Here is a 25,263-nt window from a genome sequence, read left to right on the forward strand (position 1 = left end):
ATGGATTGACGCAGTGGCTGCAACAGTGGGCTCAAGCATTGCAAGGATTGTGAGGACGGTGCAGGACCGGGCAGTGCTTCATTCCGTTGTATAGGGGGTCGCTACGAGTCTCAACAACAATGACAACACAGTCATGGCTCTCTGTCTGCTAAATCAGGGGTTCCCCCAGGGCCTTCCCTGCCACTTCTTTGTCTTCCCACTGTGAGACAGTACTTGGGGGCTTTTGTTGTGGGGGACCCAGTTGGCCCCAGTGGAAACCCCCAAAGCCAGCAAGCCTCCTTTCTGCCCCACTGCCTGGGCTCAGTACCGCATGCTTCCCTGAGGGCCCAGACTCACCTTTCTCGGGGACCCCCTGTGCCAAACCCCAGTCCTCTGCTTAGCCCACACCCCACTTGACCTCCCTGGTGGCCCCTGGAGGCCATATCCCTGGCTGCCAACTGCCATTGCCCTGTGTGCCCCACCCCAGCATCTCATCAATTCTTACCCTGCTGACCGGGCGCTGTCCTGTTTTATAGCTGAGGGAGTGAGGCTTGGGAGGTGAGGTGCTGGTCCCAAGATATTGCCACTGGAGGGTGCGGTGGCCAGGCCAAAGCCATACCCCTGCCCCTGTCCCCAGCCTCCTGATCCTCTTCTTCCCTGGTTCCCTACCCAGACCCTCCTCAGCCAGCCTGGGGGCCCTCCAGCAGAAGGATCCATGCCCAGCCTCCCTCCCTCCTTCCTCCTTTCCCTCCTCCCTCCTTGCTTTATCGGGCTAAGTTCTAGGGACACAAGATGGCACATCCCTCCCTTGTCCCCCCCCCCCAGAGTCTCAGAGGCCAGTCAGAGAGCAGCCCAACCCCAAGTGGCAAATCAAGGACAACAGGGAGGGCCCCATCCCAAGCTGTTCTGGGGGTAGCTGGCAAGACATCCTCCTGGGGGGGACTGTGCTGAGCCTTAAGGGACACAGGGACACAGTGGGGGACACAGTGGTAGAGGCCCATTGGAGAGGGGAAGGGCAGCAAACCCGTGTACAGTAGTCTGGGAGAAGTTGGGAGGGGGACCGTGGCGGGGGTGGGGTGGGTGGAGGAGGGTGGAGGGACAAGGCACAGCAGACAGAGCGGGAACCCTGCAGCCCCCTCCTTTTCCCAGCCTCCCCAAGCCCAAGGCATAGCCCCTCCTGGGTGGCCACAAGCTAAGCCGTCCCAGCACATCCCAGGCCAGTTACTCTCACTGCCCCTGCCCCGGGCCCAGGAAAGGGACCCAGCGCCAGCATCCACTCCCACCCACCCAATCCCAAATCCACCCCCTTCCCAGCTAGGGCCACTCTCCTGGCCTGGCACGGCACTTCTGGCCCTGCCCCTGTGAGAGCTGCCCCCTTGGGAGGAGCAAGACCCCATCACCAACCCTGGGTGGGATGGGGTCCCTCCTTTGATGACCAGTCCCCCTTTGAGCCATTGTGGAGTGGCTGGTGCTGCACAAGGTCCCTGGTACTCCTGCCTCTGCCCTCAGCTGGAGGCAGTGCACCAAGGGGCTTGGCCACATCACGGAGGGGCTACTTGGTGACGGCCCCAAACGCACCAAACTCATCAATAAGTCATAGGGCTCTGGGTGCAGAACGGAGCCACCAGCTGCCCAGGTTGCTCAGCAAGCCACCCCCTGAGGGCACCCAGGTGGTCCCAAGGATCGCCTAACCTAAGTCTCATGGGCCAACTCATGAACTACCCCCATAAAAGTGCTCAGACCTTCCTGTGGACCACCCCCATAAAGGCACCCAGGCCTCCCTGCAGACCACCCCGTAAAGGCACCCAGGCTGCCCTGCAGACCACCCCCTCACCCCGGCCCCATGCAACCCTGCTAACCACCCCTCAAAGGCACAGGGGCCAACTCAAAGATACTCCATCGTCCGCCCACCCCTCCTGATGGGAGGGAGGCACCCGGGGTGGGGGCTACTTCCCCCAGTGCCCAAGCCATGCAGACAGTGCTGACCCTCAGTGCCTTTGACTCGCTGAAACTCTCCTTTTGGGGCTGTGCCCACTCACGGCTCTGCACCTTATAGGCCCCTGGAAGACACTGCACAGTGGGGGCTGTGTCCCCCAGGCATCTTTCCCTGGCTTCCCGTGGCTCTTCAGAGCTCTGTCCCCCAGAGTGGCGTCCAGTTCATGCCAGCATTTGAGGCCAGCTTGTCACCTCCCTGGAGCTGGGTGTCCTACCTCTTGGGATGGAATCCAGATGGTCAGTCCCATAGCCAGAGCCTCTGGGCAAGGTGCGGCTGGCTCCGATCCACCGCAGCCCCCATCTGCCTGCCACCGGCCTTGGGGTTGGAGATCAGGACCTCACGCCCCCCAGGGAGTCCTGCCAACTGGACCTCAGCCTCGAGATGCCGCCTGCTGCCTGCCATGCGCCCCTGCTCTGGCATGAGTGGATACTCCCAGGCTCCTCTAGTCACCGGCCACCACCTCACACAGACGTTGGCCCAGCACCTCATCCTCTGACAGCCCCAGGAGACCTTCCGGGTGCCCCTGCGGCCCCAGCAACGCCTACCTCCTTGACACTGCTCCACACTGTGCTGCTCTGCCTAGCCTCCCCAGGGCATCACACACCTTGTGGGGACGCCCATGGCACCCACACCCCGGCCCCACCTCCCAGTCCAGGCCTGTTCTCCCTTGGTGCCAGCTGCCCCCAGAGCTCATGGCTCAGCTGGGCTGGGCAGCCCTGGCAGCGTTCGGAGTGCTCCCGAGCACGATTTGGGTACATTCCATGGCACAGGGCTGGGCCCTGGCACCGGCTTGAACTCTGCCACCCTGCCTCCTCCCTGGCCAGCCGTACCCGGACCCGCCTCACACCTCAGGCACTGCTCTGCCCACGGCTGCCACCGGGCTCAGAGCCTCGTTGAGTCAGAGTTGCACATTGCTCCAAACTTGGCTGCCCACCTGGGAAGGAGCACAGCCAGGGGCCAAGAGAATTCAGTACAATCAAAAGATTGGGCGTTCAACTGCCTGTCTGCAGGCCCTGGCTCTGCCCTCTTGGGGCACTCCTGGCTCCCCCGGCGCTGCTGGCTCCCCCAAACACATCACAATTTCCCTGCCTTGGGCGTCGATGACCGAGCCCTCTGCCTGGCACCACGGCCCCTTCTCTGCCTGCCAGGCCACTGGACCCCATGCCTGGACTGACTGCCACTGTCCGCTGACACCCAAACCCTTTGCAAATTGATCCTCTTGGGCTGGGGGGTGGTGGTGACAGAACAGAGAGCTTGGGCTTTACCACGGGGCTGACCAAGTGCCTTCTCTTTCCACAGACCCTACTGCCTGCCCCTAGGGCCATGACCAGGCACTGAGACACCTGAGCCTCATCTTTCTTATCTAAAGAAAGGAGTGGAGGCCAGCCTCCACGGGCTGTGAACAGCCTGTGTGACTTCTAGATGTCTCAGTCGCTGAGGTCGGGCTGGACTTGTCCCTGGTCCCCTGTCCCTGAGGTAGTGGCTGGGAGGAAGACGCTCGGCCAGAATAGCCACATTAAAGGATTTCCCCCCAGCCGACCTTCCCCGCATCAGCACACGGATGGGAAACCCCGCAGCCATCCCAGATGGGAAAACAAGCTCAGCGGGGTGATGTCATTCCCAAGGGTGCCCCACTAGCAAATGGTATAACCAGGACCTGAGGATGGGGAGGGGGAGACCAGCAGTGATGGCTGCCAGGAGGGCCTTCACCCTCAAAGTGATTCTAGGGCAGGGCACCATTCTGGGGTCCCAGTCTAGGTATAGAAGCTGTCTCCTGTCCCCCATCCTTGCTCCTTTCCTCTCCTTCACTTCCCTTTCATCCTCTTTTTCCCTTTATTTTCCCAGGTACCCTCTCCCCTCTCGGCCTCCCAGTGCCTCACCTAGCCTTCTTTCTCCTTCTCTGACCTTCCCTTCCCCTCCCAGCCTTTCTGGAGAGCCAGCCTGGGCAGTTGGGTGGTGCTGACACTGGCTGCCAGCTCCAACTCCGCCCTGGGTTCAGGGTGCCTCCCTGGGCCTTGGTCCTCTCATCTGCTAAATGGGCATAATTCCTGCCTGGGCTCCTTTTCTGGGCTGCCTTCGCGCAGCCGTTCTCTTCTTTTAACCACAGTACCTCTGGTTTCCTCTCTCTGAACCCTCTTCCTCCCTCCTCGGCTGTCCCTCTCCCCCTCCCCTTTCCCTCACCCCTCTCTCTCCCATTTATCTTTCTCCCTTTCTCTTCTCTCGTCCACTTTCCTTCCTCCTCCCACTAACAGGCAGGGCCACGTCCCGGGGAGACCTCACAGCCTGGCACCCTGATCATCTGCAGCCCCCCAGGTCATGCCCTGGCTCCACCTCACACCTGCACCTGATCACCCCACAGGCCCCTGGGCCAGGCCCTGGCACTGCCTCATACCTACAGCTCACGTCACCCCTCTCGCCCCCCAGGCCAGGCCCTGCTCCTTGAGGGGCTAGCCTCCCGAAGCCACACTCAAGCCTCTGGGGGGCAGTGGGCCCAGGCCTGGTGCCCTTTCCTCCCTCAGGGATCACCCCACAGGAGCCTTTGGCCCGAGCCCCAAGTGTAGCCAGCCCTCTGCAGCCCTGGAGCCCTGTCTGGGTCAAGCCCTGGCACCAACTTGTGCTAAGCATTTCTGAGCTGGGTGCAGTGTCCTGCGGGCTGTGGCCTCTCCAGCTGTCCCTGGGGCCCAGGAACCATGCAGTGTGCCTTCCATAACATAACATCAGGAGAGGCAGCCCAGGCTGCCCAGCCCAAGGCTGCCTCAACGCTGGCCGCTCTGCCCAGCTCCTATATACCCACTGGGCTGGGAGCCCAGCCTGAGCCTCAGCCCTCTCAGAGCACGGTCCACGTGCGCCCATGCCTCTGCTGTCATTCACCAGGCTCCCAGGAAGGACTGTGTCTGGGACAGACCCCACCCCAGGCTGTGCTGCCCACCTTCCACTCACCCACCAACCCACCCACGCATTCAGGCCACCTACCCACCCATGACATCCGGGCCTGGGTGGGCCGCCACAGCCTCGCCCCTGTGGGCCTGTGCTTTGGAGGTCTGGCTTCTCCAGCCCCCTCAGGGCCAGCCCAGCCCAGCCGGCTGCCAGCCCTGGAACCCCCACTGGCCGTGTGGAGTCCCCAGAGGGCTCCAAGCCAGGCCACTCAGGGCCGGCACCTGCCTGCAGGGCTGCAACCCCAGGAAGAGCCAGCACATGGAGCTCACCACCATGTCAGTGGGTGGACATGCACCCAGAGGCAACGGGGACAGAGGCTCCACTGGTCCCCAGGCTTAGGAGCCTCGATGGGGCACGGCCACCAGCTTCTGGGCCCTGAGAGCCAGATAAGGATAAGACAGGTCAGGTGGTATGAGTTGGCTAGGCCCTGGAAGCTCAGGGCAGTGCCAGGCCTAGCTCTGGAGTGGTAGGTCCAGTCCCCATTCCTGGACAGCCCCAACACAGGCCTGGGAGAGGAGGGCCTGAGAGGGCCTTGAGTCACCAGGGGCAGGCAGATTGGACGGGGCTGGAGGTTCACCCAGCTGGTCAATAAGGGCCCAGCTTGTGGTGGCCAAGGCTGGAAGGTACAGACCGGGAGGAAGTAGCTGTCTGGAGGCCATATGGCCGCTACCCCCAGACTAACAACCAGATTTAGGCAAGGAAGATGGGGTGGTGCCCGTAGGGTCATTTTCAATGGGCTTCCGCTGGATTTGGTTTACACCTCAGTCTGTTGCCAGCCAATGCTCAGCCCACCTATTTGGGGTTTGTATAAGGAAAAGACTCTTCTGCCTTTGTTGCCGCCCCAGCCCTGCGCCTAGGCGTGGTGGGCCACAGGGCAATTCTGAACCCTCTCTGAGACCCTTTCCTTGTCGTCTGCTGGGGGGCGGCTCTGGGGACCGGCAGGCCCAGGTAGCAGAGGATGGAGCACGCGTGTGCACGGCCCAGCCCTGCGTGGGTCAGGGGCCTGGAGGCGCACATGTTGGTCGTGCCCGTGAGCACCGCCATGTGTAGCTACCTGTGGATTTCTCACATGTCCTGGACAAACTGTTGTCCTTTAGAAGGCACTTTAATGACCCCTGTCTAGCCTCCCACGGCGCCGAGCCTAACCCCCAACCTGCCCCGCTGGGCCCTACCAGTGCCCTTTCAGTGAGGGCTGCAGCACAGTGCAGGGTTAGGGAACAAAGCCAGTCACAGCGGGGCAGACGCTTGCAGCCCTGGGCCCTCTCCAACGAGGGGTGCTTCCCTCGTCCCCTCTCCTCCTTGGACTCAGTTTCCTCATTTGTTGTTAAATGGACTCCAGGTATGCCTCTGCCTTCCCCTGGGGGCCATCCCCAGCCACTCTGGTGTCCCCCGGAAGAACACGCCCTAGCTCCACGTGGGACATGACAGCCTGCAGAAGGTGTCCCCCTGGGCAGCAGCAGCACCTGGGCAGCAGTACCTGGGCAGGCCTGGGAAGGATGGGGAGTCAAGAGAATGCCTTGTAAGTGAAGGGTGGGAAGGACCCAGCCAAAACCTGAAAACCTGTGTCTAGTCTCCACCTGGACGGCAGCCCAGGGTCTATGCCAGGTGGGACCAGGAGAGCCCTCTGTCTGGCAGCCTGACCTCTGTATGCTGGAGTGATGAGGCCAACTCCTCCTTGCCACCCCCCCCCAAATCTTGGCACCGTGTGCCGGGCTTGGGTGGACGTGGGGCACCAAGATGTGCCTGTTCTGCCCTCCGGGAGCTTGAGGTCTGGCCACCAGGCCTCTCACCACCAGGGGCGGGCAGGCAGCGGGCTTGTCAACCTGGCAAGGGAGGCCAGCAGAGAAGCCAAGATGGGCTTCATGGGGGAGGTGGCACTTCAGCTGGGCCTTAACTGCCTGGAAGGGCTGAGGAAAAGGAAAGGCATCACGGGCGGCTCAGAGGAGGGGCAGCTGGCAGCCAGCCCTCCCAGGGTGTCTGTGCCCACTAACCACTCTGAACTCCCACCACACGGTGGGCACTACCACAGGAGACACATTACAGGGAGGAAACAGCCCTGCTGAGAGAGGGCACGGCACTGGGCCCAGGCACCCAGAGGAAATGACCAGCCAGGAGTTGGACACGGCAGCCCGAGCGGTCACCATTGTCCTGTGTGCTCCCACGCAGGGCGGGCTTGCTAAGGGCAAGGGTGGCAAACATGGCTGGCAAACCCAGCTCATTGTCTGTAACGTAAGGCAGGGGACAAGATAATCCCCGAGTGCCAGCAGGACCCAGATGCGAGGTCTCCAGCCCCGTGGAGTCCTTCTCTTCATATGGGAGCAGCTGTGGGGTGCAGTTCAGTGGAGACCCCTGGGTGGGAGTAGGGCAGGGCAGGGGTCAGTGAGCAGAGGGGCTGGCTGCCCGCGGTGCAGCAGTGCCAGGTGGGAAGGGGGAGGCTGTCCTGGCATCCGTCAGGGGCAGAGCAAAGACCTGGGCCCTCGTGCATATGTATGCACACATATGCACACAAACGTGTACACCCCTCACCCTGCCCACAGCTCAGGGGCGCAGACCCCAGTGAGGCTGGGGGCCAGGCTGCCCCACACCTTGTGCTGGCCAGGCCCAGGCTCAGTGGTGCCAGCCCTGCTGTGGGCAGTGCCAGTATGGGCACCTTGCCTGCTCCATGCAGCCTGGGCCGGGAGGGACCTACCTCAGGAGCTTCTCCAGGCCCTGTCTGCTGGAACTCCTCCTCAGGAGTGCAGAGCCGCTCATGCTGTCTCTTGGCCTGCGACCTAGCCTGACCCCAGCCCTGGGGACACTGCCGCGCCTTCTTCAAAGGCTGCAGTCTCGCCGGCCTGTCTCTGCTGCTGCCTCCACCCTCTCCGCCTCCTGCTCGCAGACCCCCTGGGTTTCCCTCTCCTCTCTCCCTTCCTCTTCTGTTCTCTCCTTTCCTGCCCTGTCCCGTCCTCTCTGTCCCTGTCCCTCTGTCTCTGAGCTGTCTCTCTGTCTGCTTGTCTGGTCTCTTTGGCTCTGACACCCCCTCCCTCCCTGTCTCCTTCGTCTGGCTGTCTGTCTGTTGGTAGAGTCGTCTGTCTCCGTGACCTGCTGTCTGTCTGTCTGTCCAGCCCTCTGCCCCTGGGCTGTCCCTCGGGCGCTGTGGGTTTTTCTGACTCTGTGGGTCTCCCTCTCTTCCTTCAGGAAGCTCAGCAGCTGCTTCCCTTTTGTTCCCCCCAGCCCCCTCCTCCGCCCCTCAGCTCCTCCACCTCCACCTCCTCCTCCTTCGGAGACTAGTAAAAATGTCAGAGAGAAAACCTCCCGGCCCAGCAGCCTCGGGCTTCCCGAACCACTGCGGCCCTCTCTGCTGCCCTCGCTGGCTGCCTCCTTCCCTCCCTCTTCCCCGTCCTCCTCTTCCTCCCTCTGCTTCCCCCCTCAGGCTACCTGGGAGGCTCCCCGCCTCTCCCTCCTCCCGCTCCTGCACCCCCTGGCCTGGGCACTGGGCACGGGTCCCCATCCTCCCCGCCAGCCTGTCCCTCGGCCTCTCGCCCGCTCCCCTGGCCCTGGCGTCCCCCTTGTCCCGCCTCCTTCTTTCCCCTTCATCTGAAGTTTGGTCCAGCTCTTCCAACCTGTCTCCTCTCTCCTCACCCACCCTAGGTCCTGGGCCCTCTGCCCCCTCATCTTCTTCCTCTCCTTTCTCTCTGGAGTCTCTGGCCCTATCTCTGTCTCTCTCCCTCCCTTCCTCTCCCCTCCCTCCTTTCCCCTCCCTCCATTCCCCTCCACCCCGGTTCCCTTTGTTTATTCCCAGCCCTCTGCTTCTGTTATCACCTCAAGGGGGAGGCCCAGGGCGCCCCAGCAATCCGCTCTGGTCCCCAAGTGGGGAGGCTGCTGCCCGCCCCAGCCCCACCAGCCTGTACTGGGAGGTCCCAGCAGAGGGACCCCCGGAGGCAAAGATGCCCCTAGCACAGCATCCCACATGTGGTAGCAGGGAGTATGCTCCTGAGAAGGACTGGCGGGCATAAGGCTGGCGCGCCCATGCCCTGGCCACTCAGACCCCCCTTGCCCAGTTGCCTGCTGGCCAAAACCCAGGGAAAGCAGCCCAGCCCACTGTTTCCCTGGTTGGGCTTAGCCACCGTGACTCACTGGACAACACTCGCGGCTAGTGGCTGGACTAGGGGAGGGACCGGACCCGTTTATGGGAATCTGATGCGCGCCAGCTCCGTGCTAAGCAGCCCTGCATCTGGGAACATGCCCAGCTCGCCAACGCTCATAGCTGCCCGGAGAGGCAGACACCACGTACCCATGTCCCAGGCGAGGAAACCGAGGCTCAAGCAGCAGCAATGGAGTCCAAGCCATGCAACCACTCCCAGGGGAAGCTGTCTCAGTCCCCTTCTTTGCTCCGTCCCCGACCCTTCCTGCTTCCCCCACTAGGCTGACCCCGGGCTGGTCAGGCAGTCAGGACCAGTGAGCACCTGGGACTAAGGGAGCGGACAAAGAGTGAGGTTACCGCCAGCGGGCGAGCAGGGCCCACAAGATGAATCACTATGTGAGGGAGTAGGCCGAGGGGGAGAAGCAGTCGTAGGAAAAATTCCACATAGGGCCAGAGTCTGGTCTGCAGTGACTCAGGTGGCAGGCTGGCTAGTGGAGCCTGGCTCAGACCTGCCCCCCGCCAACACACGTGAGGCTGGGTCATGTGGCCAGTGTGGAGAGGAGCCCACAGCGTCTTGCCCACCCCTAGCCTCCACAGAGTCAGACTCTGGGAGAATGAGGAGAAAGGACTGGGGAGAACACATGGGCAGCAGGGCCAGGCCTCTGAGCGGCAGAACAGTCTGCAGATGCTCCCGGGGAGGTGAGGTGGTGCTCCGACTACATCTCAACCTGCCCTTCACCCCTCCTCCTCCTGTTTTTAGTTCGGAAGTCCCCACCACAGGCGGCTAGGAGAGCATGGTGGCCAGGGCATAGAGGGGAGGGCTGCCTTGGGATAAACGGAGCTCCCTTCTAATAGAACTGCATGGCCATCGACCAGAAACACTTCTGGTGGCTTCTGACGCCGGGCAGGAGGTGGAAGAACAGGCCTTTAAATACAGTGGCCAGGATGCATGGATTTACAGCCAGGGCATGTCCTTACAGAGACAATAGGCAGAGTGACATGGGCTCTGCTATTACTTGCCCATCCACCCAGCCATCCATCCACCCAGCCATTCTGTTTTTCCTGTGCCAATCCATTTATTTCTCAATATATCTAACTAACCAGTTATTTATATAAACATAGTATATTCTTCCGCCAATTCATTCAAGAATCAATCCATTCAATCTTACATCTTTATACCTGTTCATTCTTCTCTGTTCACATTTCTCCATTGAGCAAGTATCCATCCATCTATTCATACTTCCATCCATCCGTTCATCCATCCATTCATCCACCCATTCACCCATCCAGCCATCCAGCCATCCGTCCATCCATCCATCCAAATGTCTTAATACATATAAAACACTTAAAAGATGCGTTCACCAAGCCATCCATTCATCTGAAGCATAATAACCACTTGATACATGTTAATTGCTGTTATCTACATGCTCACTCATCAATTCTTCTATTTACCCAGCTAGATGGCCAGCGAGCTGTCACTTTCATACATCCTTCTATCTCTCCGTTCTCCTGTCCTTACTGTCATTCATATGTCCAAATATTTTACTATTTACCTATTCCATTGATACATCTGTCTGTCCACCCATCCATATGTTCACTCATCTTCCCATCTAGCAAGCCATGTATCTAATTGTGCATACATACGTGTTTGTCCTTCCATACACACATTCACTCATTGATTTTCTCATTAAGCCATTAACCTTCAGTCAATGTTAGTTATTATTTTCCATCCATCCCTCCACCTGTTTGCTCATCCATATCTCATCCAACCAACCACTCACTTATTCACCTCTCCTTTTATCTGTTCATATATTTGCCTATCCACCCACACATTTTTTTCAACAAACGTGTATTGAACACTTTTTGTGTTCCAGTAGGTCCTGGGGGTTAGCATGAACAAAGTTTCTGCTCCCATGATGTTGACATTTTAATGGGAACAACCAACCAAGTAAATGTACACTGTAGTATACCAGGTGGTGGTAAATGCTATAGGAAATGTAAACCAGGAAAGGGGCTACAACCTTCTGGAGGGTAATGATATTTTATATGTGATAGTCAAGGAAAGTCTCATGGTTAAGACAACATTTGAAACTCCCATTCATTGCTGGAGGGAATGTGAAATAGTGCAGCCACTGTGGAAAACAGATTGGTGGGTCCTCAAAAAGTTGAACATAGGACTACCATATGATCCAGCAATCTCAATCCTCAGTGTATATCAGAAGAAGTGAAAGCAGGAATGCAAACAGAACCTGGACACCGATGTTCCTTGCTACACTTTTCACAATATCCAAAATGTGGAAACAACCAAAATGTCCATCAGCAGCTGAATGGATAAACAAAATGCGGTATACATATACAACAGAATATTTCTCAGCCATAAAGAGAAATGCAATTCATATGCATGCCACCACATGGATGAACCTTGAAAACGTTATAGTTGTTGTTTTGAGGTGCCATTGAGTCAGTTTTGATTCATAGTGATGTTATGTACAATGGAACAAAACGCTGCCTGGTCCAGCACCTTTCTCACAATCCTTGCTATGTTAGAGCCCATTGTTGCAGCCACTATGCCTATTCATTTCATTGACGATCTTCCTCTTTTTCGCTGACCCTCTGCTTTACCAAGCATGATGTCCTTCTCCAAGGACTGGTCCCTCCTGACGACCTGTCCAAAGTAAGTGAGATGAAGTCTCACCATCCTTGCTTCCAAGGAGCATACTGGCTGTGCTTCTTCCAAGACAGATTTGTTCCTTCTTCTGGAAGTCCATGGTATATTCAATATTCAATTTTCTCCTCCAGCATCATCATTCGAAGCCATCAGTTCTTCTTGGGTCTTCCCTATTCATTGCCCAGCTTTCACATGCATATGAGATGATTGAAAATACCATGGCTTAGGTCAGGTGCACCTTAGTCCTCAAAGTGATATCTTTGCTTTTTAATACTTTAAAGAGATCTTTTGGGGCAGATTTGCTCAATGCAATAAATTGTTTAATTTCTTGACTGCTGCTACCATGGCTGTTGATTGTGGATCCATGTAAAATGAAATCCTTGACAACTTCAATCTTTTCTCCATTTCTCATGATGTTTCTTATTGGTCCAATTGTGAAGATTTTTGTTTTCTTTATGTTGAAGCGTAATCCATACTGAAGGCTGTGGTCTTGAGCTTCATCAGTAAGTACTTCAAGTCCTCTTCGTTTTCAGCAAGCAAGGTTGTGTCATCTGCATAACACAGGTTGCTAATGACTCTTCCTCCAATCCTGATGCCCCGTTCTTCTTCATATAGTCTGACTTCTCAGATTATAGGTGCAGCATACAGACTGAATAAGTATGGTGAAGAAAGGATACAACCCTGACACACACCTTCCCTGACTTTAAACCATGCAGTATCCCCTTGTTCTGTTCCAAAGGCTGCCTCGTGATCCACATGCAGATTCCTCATGAGCACAATTAAGTGCTCTGGAATTCCCATTCTTCACAGTGTTATCCATAATTTGTTATGATCCTCAGAGTCGAATGCCTTTGCGTAGTCAATAAAACACAGGTAAACATCCTTCTGGTATTCTCTGCTTTCAGCCAAGATCCATCTGACATCAGCAGTAATATTCCTCTTTCTACATCCTCTTCTGAATCTGGTTTGAATTTCTCTCAGTTCCCTGTTGATGTACTGCTACAACTGTTTTTGAATTACCTTCAGAAACATTTTGCTTGCATGTGATATTAATGATATCGTCCATTAATTAGTGTTCAGTCATTAGTATTTAATGTATCTAGTCTATTCTTGAGAGGCTCCCTAAACTCAGGTGGGATATATGCAAGGTCATGCTTTGGTTCTCGTGGACTTGTTTTAATTCTCTTCAGCTTCAACTTGAACTTGCACGTGAGCAATCGATGGTCTGTTCTGCAGTCAGCCCCTGGCTTTGTTCTGACTAATGATATTGAGCTTCTCCATTGTCTCTTTCCGCAGATGTAGTCTGTTTGATTTCTGTGTATCCCATCCGGCAGGGCCCATTTTTATAGTCATTCCTTATGTTGTTAAAAAAGGTATTTTCAATGAATAGGTCACCGGTCTTACATAATTCTGTCATGTGATCTCTGGCATCATTTCTATTAACAAGACCATATTTTGCAACTATCAATCCTTCTTCCTGGTTTCTAGCTCCTGAATTTCAGTCACCAATAATTATCACTTCATCTTGATTGCATGTTTGATCAATTTCAGACTGCAGGATTTGGTAAAAGTCTTCAATTTCTTCATCCTTAGCCTCAGTGGTTAATGCATAAATCTGAATAATAGTCGTATTAACTGGTCTTCCTTGTAGGTGTACAGATATTAGCCTATCACTGACAGCGTTGTACATCACGATAGATCTTGAAATTTTCTTTTCGACGATGAATTTGATGTAATTCCTCTTCGTGTTGTCATTGCCGGAATAGTAGACCATATGATGAAAAAAAAAAATATGATTATCGAGTTCAAAAAGGCCAGTACCAGTCCATTTCAGCTCATTAATGCCTAGAATGTCTATCATTATGTGTTCCATTTCATTTTTGACAACTTTCAATTTTCCCAGATTCATACTTTGGACATTCCACATTCTGATTATTAATGGATGTTTGCAGCTGTTTCTTCTCATTTTGAGTCATGCCACATCAGCAAATGAAGGTCCCGAAAGCTTGACTCCATCCACATCATTAAGGCTAACTCTACTTTGAGGAGGCAGCTCTTCCTCAGTCATCTTTTGAGTGTCTTCCAACCTGTGGGGCTCATCTTCTGGCACTATATCAGACAATGTGCCGTTCTTATTCATAAGGTTTTTACTGGCAAGTTCTTTCAGAAGTAGACTGCCGGGTCCTTCTTCCTGGCCTGCCTTAGTCTGGAAGCTCTGCTGAAACCTGTCCTCCATGGGTGACCCTGCTGGTATATGAAATACTGGTGGCAGAGCTTCCAGCATCACAGCAACACGCAAGCCCCCACAGTACGACAAACAGATGAGTGGTGGTTGAAAACATCATGCTAAGCAAAATAAATCAGTTGCAAAAGGACAAATGCTGTATGATCTCACTTATGTGAAATAAGCAAATATAGAAACCAAAGATTATTAGGGGAGAGAGAAAGGGGGAGGTTTTGCTTAGGAAGGCAGCAGTGAGTTTATGTTAATGGTGGTGAAAACGTTTGGAAAAGGGTAGCAAGAATAGCGGCACGACTTGAAGGATGTAAATGTCCCTGAAGTATACATGTAGAAACTGTTACAGGGAAAAAGCCAATATTTGAAAAGAACCTTGAGAGAAATGATAGTGGGAGAAACAGTTCTAGGAAGAGAAAACAAGTGCAAAAATACTGATTTAGGGGTGTCTGCTCACCCCTCTATCTATTCAACGTTTCATCTTGTCTCAGTTCTTACATCTATTTATTCATTGCCTATCTATTTTTCCATCCATCTCTTTCTATATTTGTCCATCCGTCCATCTCTCCATATTCATCCATATGTCTTCCTTTCCTGATGTCATTCTATTCACCTGTCCAGTCATTTCTCTGTCCACACATCACCTACCCACCCACCCATCCTTCTATCCTATGTGTCCACCCATCCATCCATCCATCCGTCCGTCCGTCCGTCCGTCCGTCCGTCCAACTGCCCGCCCGCCCCCCTGCCCGCCCACCCATCCACTCATCCGTCCACCTGTCCACCCATCCACCCACCCATCCACCCACCCATCCACCCACCCGTCCATCCGTCCGTCCGTCCGTCCTTCCGTCCATCCATCTCTTGGTACACCTGTTTATCCATCTATCCAGTGCTGAAAATCAGGTGCTATACACAGGTATAATTGTATAGTTAATTAAAGTCAATACCTGTTCTGCTAGATTAGTGCTTATGCCATGTTGTTATTGGGTGCCATCAAGTCAATTTGGACTCATAGTGACCTCATGTGACACAGTAGAACTGCCCCATAGGGTTGTCTAGGCTGTAACCTTTACGGGAGCAAATCACCAGGTTTTCCTCCCTCAGAGCCTCTGGGTAAGTTCGAACCACCAACCTTTCTGTTGTTAGCAGCCAAGTGCTTAACCATTGCACCACCAGGGCTCCTTGTATAGGTATAATTGTATAACTGATGAAAGTCAATAACCGTTCTGACAGGTTAGCACTTATACTATACCTGTTTTCCAATATTCCAAATATTGTTATTGTTGTCAGGTGCCGTCGAGTCAGTTCTGACTTATAGTGACCCCTTGCACAACAGAACGAAACACTGCCCGGTCCTGCGCCTTCCTCACGGCTGTTGTTATGCTTGAGCCCACTGTTGCAGCCACTGTGTCAGTCCATCTCATTGAGGGTCTTCCTCTTTTTCACTGACCCTCTACTTTACCAAGCACGATGTCCTTCTCCAGGGACTGGCCCCTCCTCATAACCTGTCCAAAGTATGTGAGACGTAGTCTTGCCATCCTTGCTTCTAAGGAGCGTTCTGGTTGTATTTCTTCCAAGACAGATTCTAAATATTCTACATTTATCTGTCATGTATTCATTCAGCCAGCTCCATTCACCTACGCATCTATTTACCTGTCCATGTCCCTTCATCTCGCTAAAATGTTCATCCTTTTGCTCATTGGTAACTGCTGTTACCACTTACTGGTCGCCTTCGAGTCCCCTCTGACTCATGGCGACCCCATGCGCCTCAGAGCAGAATCGTTCTCCACGGGGTTTTCAGGCTGTGACCTTTCAGGAGAAGATGCCAGGCCTTTCTTCAGAGGCATCCCTGGGTGGGTTCAAACCACCAACTTTTTGGCTAATAGTCCAGTGCTTAACCATTGCACCACCCGGGGACTCCTACTAGTAGCTGACATTTAGGAAAACGTATGGTTACCTATCCACTCCTCTGTTCGTCTATCCATCCACCCACTCATCCATCCAGTTGTTGGTTTTTTCTTTCTTCAGTAACTTTTCCAAGCACCTTCCTTTATAATAGAACCCTCATAAAATCCCTATAGGGTAAGTTGTTTTTGTTAGTTGCTGTCAAGTCGATTCCAACTCACGGCGTCCCCATGTGCGCAGAGTAGAGCTGCTCCTTAAGGTTTTCAAGGCTATGATCTTTCAGAACAAATCGTCAGGCCTGTCTTCCAAGATGTCTGCGCGTGGGTTTGGACTGCCAACCTGTTGGCTAGTACTCAAGCCCTTAGTGGTTTATGCCACCTAAGGGCTCCTACAGGATTGGTAGTACACGATTTTAATGAGGAAACTGAGATAACTTGTCTAAGGTCACATATATCTGTTTTCTGTTATTTTCATAAACCAACTGTTTATATTCTATCACTTCTCTCTATCAATTCATCCATCTCTTTGTTCATATATTCAGCCGCTTACCCATTACATAACAATGAATCTACTCATATTTCTGTTTATGCACCAATATATCCGTAATACATGTATCCTTCTGGCCATCCATCTATTCTTTATCCATCCATCCATCCCTCCGTCCGTCCGTCCGTCCGTCCGTCCGTCCGTCCGTCCGTCCGTCCGTCCGTCCGTCCATCCATCCGTCCACTCACCCAACCATCCATCCATCCATCCATCCATGCATCCATCCATCCCTCCAATTGTTCTTCTTTTCTTTCTTCATCCACCTTTCCATTCATTTATACTTTTCTTCATCATTGATCCTTCCTTTAATATTCTTCTTTCTTTTCTTCTGCGACCAAGACATGGTTCCTGCCCTCATAAACTCATGGCACGAGAAGACAATAGAGCAGACCTCATGGCCCAGTAGGTACCAAAATAGAACCTGAACAGGGGCTGGAGAAACAAGCATTTGTCTTGTTCACATAGTCCCATCACCCTCGCCCACATACGCACATAGATTGCACCACATGTAGGCTCACACGGCAATGTCACAGTGAAAGACGCAATGAGCGGTAAAAGAGCCCATGGGGGTGCAGGAGGTTAGTGCTGGTGGCTTCTGGGTGACTTCTGACAGAGAAGTGTCCCTGACTTACAGAGTAGGCAGCCTCCAAACAGAACACTTGTCTAAGTTGTCCCTCTGTCCAAGAAATCACCTCAGGCCGAGGAGGGCGTGGACCACAGCCAAGGGCTGGGGCTGAAATGGTAGGCTGGTGGGTGGTGGTGAAGAAGCTGCGATTTTTGTTGGGCCTGGGGCTAGAAGAAAGCTGGACGCTTCTTTCTAGATTCCTCTGGAATGAACAGGCCAGATCCCCCAGTCCCTAGTCTCATTTCTGTTTGAAAGGAGGTACCTGGGAGAGACACCACCAGTCTGTCATTCTGTCCTGCTGTGGTGGCTTGCACGTTGCTGTGATGCTGGCAGCTCTGCCACCAGTATTTCAAATACCTGCAGAATCACTCATGATGGGCAGGTTTCCATGGAGCTTCCAGACTAGGACAGACTAAGAACAAAGGCCTAGCCATCTACTTCCAAAAGTCAGCTAAAGAAAACCCCATGGATCACAACAGACCATTGTCGGATTACCAAGTACCAGGCAACATTTCATTCTGTTGTGCATATAGGGCCACCATGAGTTGGAGCAGACTTGGTGGCAACTAACAACACCTGAGAGAAGGGGAGAAGAAGGGGGTGGAGGAACCTTGGCTCAGCCTCGGAACTGAAACAGTCGAGAGTGGCTCATGTCTGGGAATGAGGGGATCAGGGTCTTCCCAGGCATCAAGAAGGAGCAGTATCTGAGATTCCACCTGCAGGGATGGCATGGGGTGGTGAGCCCTTCCCATATGTCCTCCTTGTCCTAGGTGGCAGCTGGAGGAGCTGGGCTATGTTAGGGTCAGAGCCCATCCTCACCAGCTCTCTCAAGTCACTGTCATCCTGGCAGGGATGGTCTCCTGGATACCCCAGACCTCTTACTTGCGTGCGTGTGTGTGTGTATGTGTGTGTGTGCGTGTGTGTAGGGGCTGTAGTAGCAGGGCCCACAGCACCTGGATAACCAGGGTTTCCCCAGAAGATTTGGTGGGGACCACACTGTCCAGGTGTTGGTGGAGGGTGGCTGCCCTGCTAACCCCACACCTGCCCTCCCCAGGGCTGTCCCTGCTCCAGACTTTGAGGCCTGAGGCCCAAGTCCCCCTTGTTCAGCTGGGGAGATAGGCACCTTGAAGGGGAACTAGGTAGTTCCTGAGTTCCCAGACAGCCCTCCCCGCTAGCCACAGGGGCAGACAGTACCTCCCTCAGCCCCTGCAATTTCTTAACTTGGAGGCAGTTAGCAGACAGAGTTTGAATAGGGCTGGCCTGGCCCCAAGAAATGGCCAGGGGCTTTACTCTCTCCACCCACCCTCCAGTCCCTACTCTCTCCCTTGCCCCCTCTTATCTGCCTGTGTCTGGCACCAGCAGATCTGTGCTGGGCTGGGCAGAGTTGGGAAGCCTGATTTTTCCAACCCCCTGATCTCCTATAAATCCGGCATGCACCCTCCCCGCACACATAGCTCCACTCAGCCCCCTTTCCAGTCTCGTGAGTGTTGGAGAGGGGTGGGGGCTGGGCTAGTGGAGATAGCCTGGAGTCTGGGGCTGCTGGGCTGCTCTCTAGGCACACCCCAAAGTTTGAACACCCCCAAGTCCAAGCATGCTGAAGTCCACATACACTGAAGGCTGAGCACTCTCAAATTTGTGCACTCTCAAATCAGAGCACCCACGAGTCTGTATATTCCCAAGTTCATGGACTCCTAAGTCCACATACCCCCAAGTCCATGCGTCAGGGGTGCCCAAGCCTACACACCCTCAAGTTCAAGCACCTCCATGTTCACACACCCTCAAATTCACACCCCCCCGAGTTTAAACACCTCAAGTCTGAGCACCCTCAAGTTCATGCATTCCTAAGTCTGTACACCCCAAAATCTGAATACCCTCGAGTATGCATACCACAAGTCCCCATACCCCAGCTCTGTGCACTGCAAAGTCAGGGTACCCTTAAGTCTATGCACCCCAAGTCCACACACCTCCCAGTCCATGAACCCCAAGTATGTGTACCTCCATATCAGTGCATCCTTTGAGTCAAGTCCATGAACCCCCAAGTTTGTACCCCTAGTCTGAGCACCCCAAGCCTGCCCTGTCCCCCATGTCTCACCACCAGCAGCCTAGTGGCTGATTCCACTTGCCTCAAGGACACTGTGGTTAGGAGAGTTTGGGAGGCTGCCCCCCACCATCGCGTTGTGTCCAGGCCCCTCATCTCCCAGAGGGTCTTTAGAAGCTGCTGCAAAGGGGGTTCCCTGGTGTGAACGACCTGGGGCTGGGCTGGGAGAAAAGCCAGGGGTCCTCCCTAGACGCCTCTAGAGAGAACCAGCTGGTGGTGTCAAGGCCCATTTCTACTTTTGAGGGGGCCTAAGGGTCCTGCCCTGGTGGCCCAGTGGTTAAGAGCTCAGCTGCTAACCAAAAGGTTGGCAGTGGGAATCCACCAGGGGCTGCTTGGAAATGCTATGGGGCAGTTCTACTGTGTCTCATAGGGTCGCTATGAGTCGGAATCAACTTGATGGCAATGGGTGATGGGAGGGTGCTGCTGGAGCTCTGCCCTGTTCTGGGTGGGCCAAGAAGCACAGCCACACCCCCATGGCACCCACGGGCAGAATGGTCAGCATGGGGTGGTCAGGTTCCATGAGGGGCAGCACCTGCAGCTTTAGCCCAGGCTTCAGCCCACGGAGAGCACACGGGCTCCCCAGACAGGGTCCACGGCTCACTTCATGGCAGGGAGCCATGTTGGGAGGTGCAGGCTCCGTGCTGGGGATGCTGTGGTCTGTCCCACCCCCCGCCCCTGCTCAGGATGGGCTGTCCTGGACCAGCGCATCGACCGACTCTTTGGGCTTCTGTGTCTGCCCGTAAGAGGGAAGGGTCCTGGAGCCCATCTCTCTGGGCTGTGTGGGAATAAGCTGACGGTTTCAGTGTAAGGAGTGTGTCAAAGGCTGACTATGACTTGAGTGTGCAAATGGGGAAAATGAGGCCTCCGGGAGGTGGGGCTCTTGCCCCCACAATGTGATAGTCAGGTGGCTGTGGCTCACTGGGCTTGCCAGTGCTCTATGCCCATCCCTGTTCCCTGGATAGGTGCAGCCTGCTGGACCTCACAAATGTCTGGCCCACGGGTGTCTCAGGACTCAAGCGGATGAGCCACAGTACCGTGGCCCAGGAACCCCGCTATGAAGACCCTCTTTTCCCTGGGGGTGCACACCCCTCCAGCAGGGGCCAGCTAGTGGGGTCATGGAGAGGAGGGCAGTGTAGCCAGGAAGCCCCCTCTAGACCATCTGTTCCCAGAGACTCCCTGGGCAGAAAGTGGGCAGGGCTGTGGGAGAACTCAGGCTCCCAAAGTCGGTGGGCAGGGCTGCGAGGGCCACTTACGAGGAGCCCTATCCCCTCTCCCACAAAGGAGGGAGTGTGAAGGGGCCCAGCTGGGAGGGCGTGGGAGGAAGGCGTCCATCATAGGGGCTTGGCTAGGCCTCCCCCTCCTCCTGGGAAATTCCAGGCTCCTGCGACTCCCAACCCAGCTAGGAGCCCCCCCACCGGGGATCCCCAGGCCAGACCAGCTGCCTGTCCGCTGCCTCAGGGCTGGAACCCAACAGGGTGGGGAGGGAGCTCCAGGCTCCCCTCTTACCAGTCACCACCCTCTGGGGAGCCCACTGGCTCTGCCCGCCCCAGGGCTGTGTGCCCAGGCTGTGCCAGGGTGCCTGATCTGCCCCCTCATCCCTTCCACTCCTCATGCCCCCCACCCGTGGATCCCTCAGGGGGATAGGCTTCCCAACACCCTCCTTGTGCAGGCAGGTGCCCCCCAGCCCCTCAGGAATGCTGTGACCCTTCTCCCACAGAGCCTGGAACCCCCAGAGGCCTTCCAGGGACAGATGGTCTAGAAGGGGGCCCTGCCTGGTGGTCCCCAAGCATCACTGGGGGGCGAAGGCCTGGATGGCAGGGTACAGACCCCCACCCTCTGCTACCCCGGGCCTGGAGGAAGGTGGGTGGGGCTCCTGGCTGGCCCTGTCACGTGCAGTAGCAGGACTCCAAGAGCCCACAGCAGTGGCCTAGGGTGCCAAGTGAATGTTCTAGAGACTTCGAGGGGCAGGGGCAGCATGGCAGCCCCAGGAGGGTACTGCTGAGGCCCAGAGCCCACAGCCATGGTTCTGGCACCTTCCAGAACTGGGGAGCTGGGGAGGCCTTCAGGGGCCACCCAGGAGTGTGGGTCTGATGTAGCTATGTTGCCGTGAAGAACAGACCAGGCTAGTGGGTGGCTGGAGGCTGGGGTGTTGTGGTCACTCTGAGGGGGGCTGGGCTGCAATGTGGGGACAGAGCATGAGGGCCAGACGAACCAGGCTTGTAGGTCCGGCTGACAGAACTTGACCATCAGATGTGGGCGCTGGGAGGACCGGGTGGCCTGGGCCTGATGCAGTTGTGTTGGCTGGCTATGTACCGAGGTGGGGTCCAGGTCTGGAAGTGGTGAGGTTGAGATCCCAAGGGCACCTATCCCCTCCCCCCCCACCAGCACTGGGTGACAGGCCTGTCGCCGCCCCACTCTCGGCCAGTCCCTCCCACTGCTTCTCATGGTCCCAGGTGGGGAGGGGCCAAGGTTCAGAGGGACCACTCTGAGGCATACAGGGGAGTAAGCTTTGTATTACCTGGGCCCCGAGGAGCCCCCAGAGCCTGTGGCCCAGGCTCTGCACTACCACACAAGGTCATGCTGACCACAGACCACAGGAAGCCAGGCAAGGCAAGCACCCCCAAGTGGGGGGCATGAGGAGTGCAGCCCCATCCACACACATGGAGGGCTGTCACGGATTGAATTACGGCCTCCAAAAAAACAGGTGTACCAATTTGGCTGGGCCCTGATTCCCAGTAATGTGTGGTTGTCCTCCATCTTGTAATCCTAATTTTATGTTAAAGGGATTTAGGATGGGAGTGTAACACTCTTACTAAGGTCACACCCTGATCCAATGTAAAGGGAATTTCCCCGGGGGTGTGGCCTGCAACAACTTTTATAAGAAATAAAAGGAAAGGGAAGCAAGTAGAAAGTTGGGAGGCCTCCCACCACCAAGAAAGCAGCGCTGGGCGCAGAGCACATCTTTGAACCTGGGGTCCCTGCGTGGACAAGCCCTTTGACCAGGGGAAGATTGATGACAAGGACCTTCCTCCAGAGCCAACAGAGAGAGGAAGCCTTCCCTTGGAGCGGATGCCCTGAATTTGGACTTTTAGCCTTATTTTACTATGAGGAAATAAATTTCTCTTTGTTAAAGCCATCACTTGTGGTATTTCTGTTACAGCAGCACTAGATGACCAAGACAAGGGGGTTGTCCCATATGAGGGGTGGCAACCCGAGACCTTAGAGCTGGCCCCCTTCTCTGTAGGCAGTACAAGGGGGCTTCACTGCTGCTCTCTCCTGGGCAGGTAGGGGCTCCAGGGGGCTTCCCAGGCCCGTCATACCCATCCTTTTCACCAGAGCCAAAGAGGAAGCTCCCCCACCCCCCAGCAGGTTGGCTGAGTCACCGAGGCGAAGGAGAACCTCAGTGGAGCTGAGTCTCTGTTTCATTCTGAAAGGGCCTTGAGCACTCAGCAATGTGCGCTGTGTGGGGGACAATGGGGTACCTAGGGAGTGTCACCTGGTTTTCCTGCCTGCCCAACCCCACACAGGTGTGTCCCCAGCCCCACGGGGTCAGCGTGCCTGCCCACCCTAGCGCCCGGGCTGAACCTCCATCCAGGATCTGTGGAATGCAGGACAGCTGGGCAGGACAGGCAAGGAGAGGCCAAGGAGGAGGCGGGGGCCACACTGGGAGCATGCCCTTCTAAGGGCATGAGGAGCCAGGGCACCCAGGTTCAGGTGGCCCACGGCGGCACTGACGTGAGAACCGTTCCTGCCCAGGACAGCTGTTCTCAGGGCTCTGGTTGCGTGCACCAGCAACCTGTCTGCCCCACAGTGTGCCAAGGTTCACAGACCGGCAGTGACCTTGACCACCTTGGCCCTCACGCCTGCCCCCATGGTCACAGGAGCACACCCCCCCTCCCTGGGTGACAGGTGTAACTCCCCAGCCCAGCCTGCACATGCCTCCTGACCAGACCCCAGGCCCAGCTCTGTTCCTCATCTGGTGCTTGGGGCCTAACAGCCCCAGTAACCTCGTGGGGCCAAAGGGAATGCAGTGACGAGAAGATGGAGGTGATGCTGACCGCCCAACCCAACACTCACTCACTTACACACATGCACTCACACTCATACACACTCACACCCGTACTCACACTTGCATTCACACACTCGTATCCTCACACATGCTCTCACACACACTCACTCACACTTGCTCACACTCACAGCCATACTCATACTTGCTTTCACACACACCTTTGTACACACTCACATGCACTCATGCACACACACACTCACACCCTTGCTCACACTCACACACATGCACTCACACACACGCTTATACCCTAGCTCACACTCACACACGGTCACACCCTTGCTCACACTTGCTTACACCCTTGCTCACACTCACACACATGAACTCACACACTCACAGCACAGTCTGAAATTCTGCTCTCATTTCCATTATTAACTGTAAGGTGTGTCACCGCAGGATGAGGTGCAAGTCAGCTGTGAGGCCATGAGGATCCCTCATGACTGCCTAGGCCCCCCCATGTTAGCCCCAGGCCGAGCCTCGGTGGTCACCATGCACCCCCCAGCCGAGCCCCCAGCAGCAGCATTGGGCACAGACAAGCTCCAGTCTGCCCTGGGCCTCTGGTCAGCCAATGGGGTCACTCGGTCCAGGCTTTCTGTCCCCTCCCCCTATATGCCTAAGCCCCTGTCCGCACTGTCCCGCTCCTGGACGGGGTCTCCAGCCCCACTCCTGGGCTCCTTATCCCTCTGCCCATCACCCGGCTTTCCCGTGCCCGATGCTTGCCCAGCCCACCTCTGCTCGGAGTTGCCCCCAGGCACTCAGCCCACAGCTCAGTTGGGCCTCGATGTGTCCAGCCAGGGTGCAGGGACCAAGGACTGATCCGGGTTCCCAGCAGCCCACGGAGCACTGCTGTCTCCTGAGGCAGCCGTGGCTGTGGGGTGTCTGCCCAGCTTTGCCGTGGGGCACAGATGGTTCCTTCCGCCCCGGCCTCCTGCTCGCTCCCCTCAAAATACGCTGAACTTCCATGCCCAGTGACGGGTCTCCTCCGCCCCTTAGGCCCTACCGGTGGTTCTGCAGGGGCCCGAGCCTGGGCTCAAGGGTTCTGAGATGGGGCAGCTCCCCTCGGCCAGCCTCACCCTTCCCAGCGCAGCCGCTCCCCAGCTCTCTGTACTTCCGCCCTCTGCCCAAGGCCCAGATCTCATCCCTGCTGCCAGGCCCAGATCCCGAGGCCTGGTGGGGGGCCCAGCCCTCTCTGTCCCGGGTGGAGGACCCACTAGCTTATGGAGGTGGGTCTGAGCTGCAGAGGCAGGCGGACAGGCATCCCCCGGCATGGTGAGCGCGTTTCCAGGAAGACCCTCTGCCTAGGCACTCCCAGCTTGCCACCTGCCAGCCAGCGCCTGAGTCCCTGCACTTAGCACATAGTCCTGGGATATGCATTGCCCTCTGGCTGAACGGCCCTTACCCTGCCGCCTCCTCCACCAGCAGCTCCTCCTGCTCCTCAGAGCCGGGGTCATTCGTAGCCTCCGCCATGGGCCTTGCTCTCTTCCGGGGTGCTAAGCCTGAATCTGGGTATGTGTGTGTGTATGTGCTCGCGTGCTGTGGCCTCTCGGTGCTTCTCCGGCGGGCGGGCCTGGCGCCCCCACCCCCAGCTCAGTTTCACTTCCCCCTTCCGGCCTGCAGGTTGAGGTTTGGAGCACAGTGGGGCTTGGGCTGGGTGTGGCTTTTCATCTATTGCCGTAAGAGGACTAACCAGCTTCAGGAAACGTGAAGCAAGTCACAGGGGCCTGGGGTTGTCGAGTGGGAGCAGGCTGAGCCTGGGCCACACGGCTCATCACATCTCCTGTGGGGCTGCAGCCAGCTGGGATGCCTCACTGGGGCCTCGCCAGCAGCCTCACCCCAAGCCTGTTGTGTGCGCCCAGTTGCACCCACATCATTTCTATGTCCCCTGAAGCATCCATGTGAAGTGTGGAGCCTCTGCTTTTAATAATTTCTTTTATTTGTTGTCGAGAACATACACAGCAAACATAAGCCAGTTCGACCATTTCTACATGGACAATTTCATGACAAGGGTTATGTTCTTCAAGTTGGGCAGCCGTTCTCATCCTCCTTTTCTGAGTTGTTCCTCCCCCATTAACATAAACTCA

General features: G+C 55.7%; 1 protein-coding gene across 4 annotated transcripts in view; it reads right to left on the minus strand.

The window, feature by feature from the left end:
• The window catches only part of LSP1 (lymphocyte specific protein 1), a 44,223-nt gene extending 19,469 nt beyond the window's left edge, over nt 1–24,754 (minus strand). Inside the window, exon 1 of one of the 4 annotated variants that reach the window (XM_049892885.1) lies at nt 24,582–24,754. In XM_049892885.1, the coding sequence (XP_049748842.1) occupies nt 24,582–24,649 (68 nt within the window). In that variant the 5' untranslated portion in view covers nt 24,650–24,754. Of the gene's footprint in view, nt 1–7,601; nt 8,107–24,581 lie in introns of those variants that run through there. The other 3 variants (XM_049892882.1, XM_049892884.1, XM_049892883.1) reach the window with 3 other exon arrangements.
• Nucleotides 24,755–25,263: the final 509 nt, after the last annotated feature.

Source organism: Elephas maximus, chromosome 7 (assembly GCF_024166365.1).
Source record: "Elephas maximus indicus isolate mEleMax1 chromosome 7, mEleMax1 primary haplotype, whole genome shotgun sequence".
Taxonomy (NCBI): Eukaryota; Metazoa; Chordata; class Mammalia; order Proboscidea; family Elephantidae; genus Elephas; species Elephas maximus.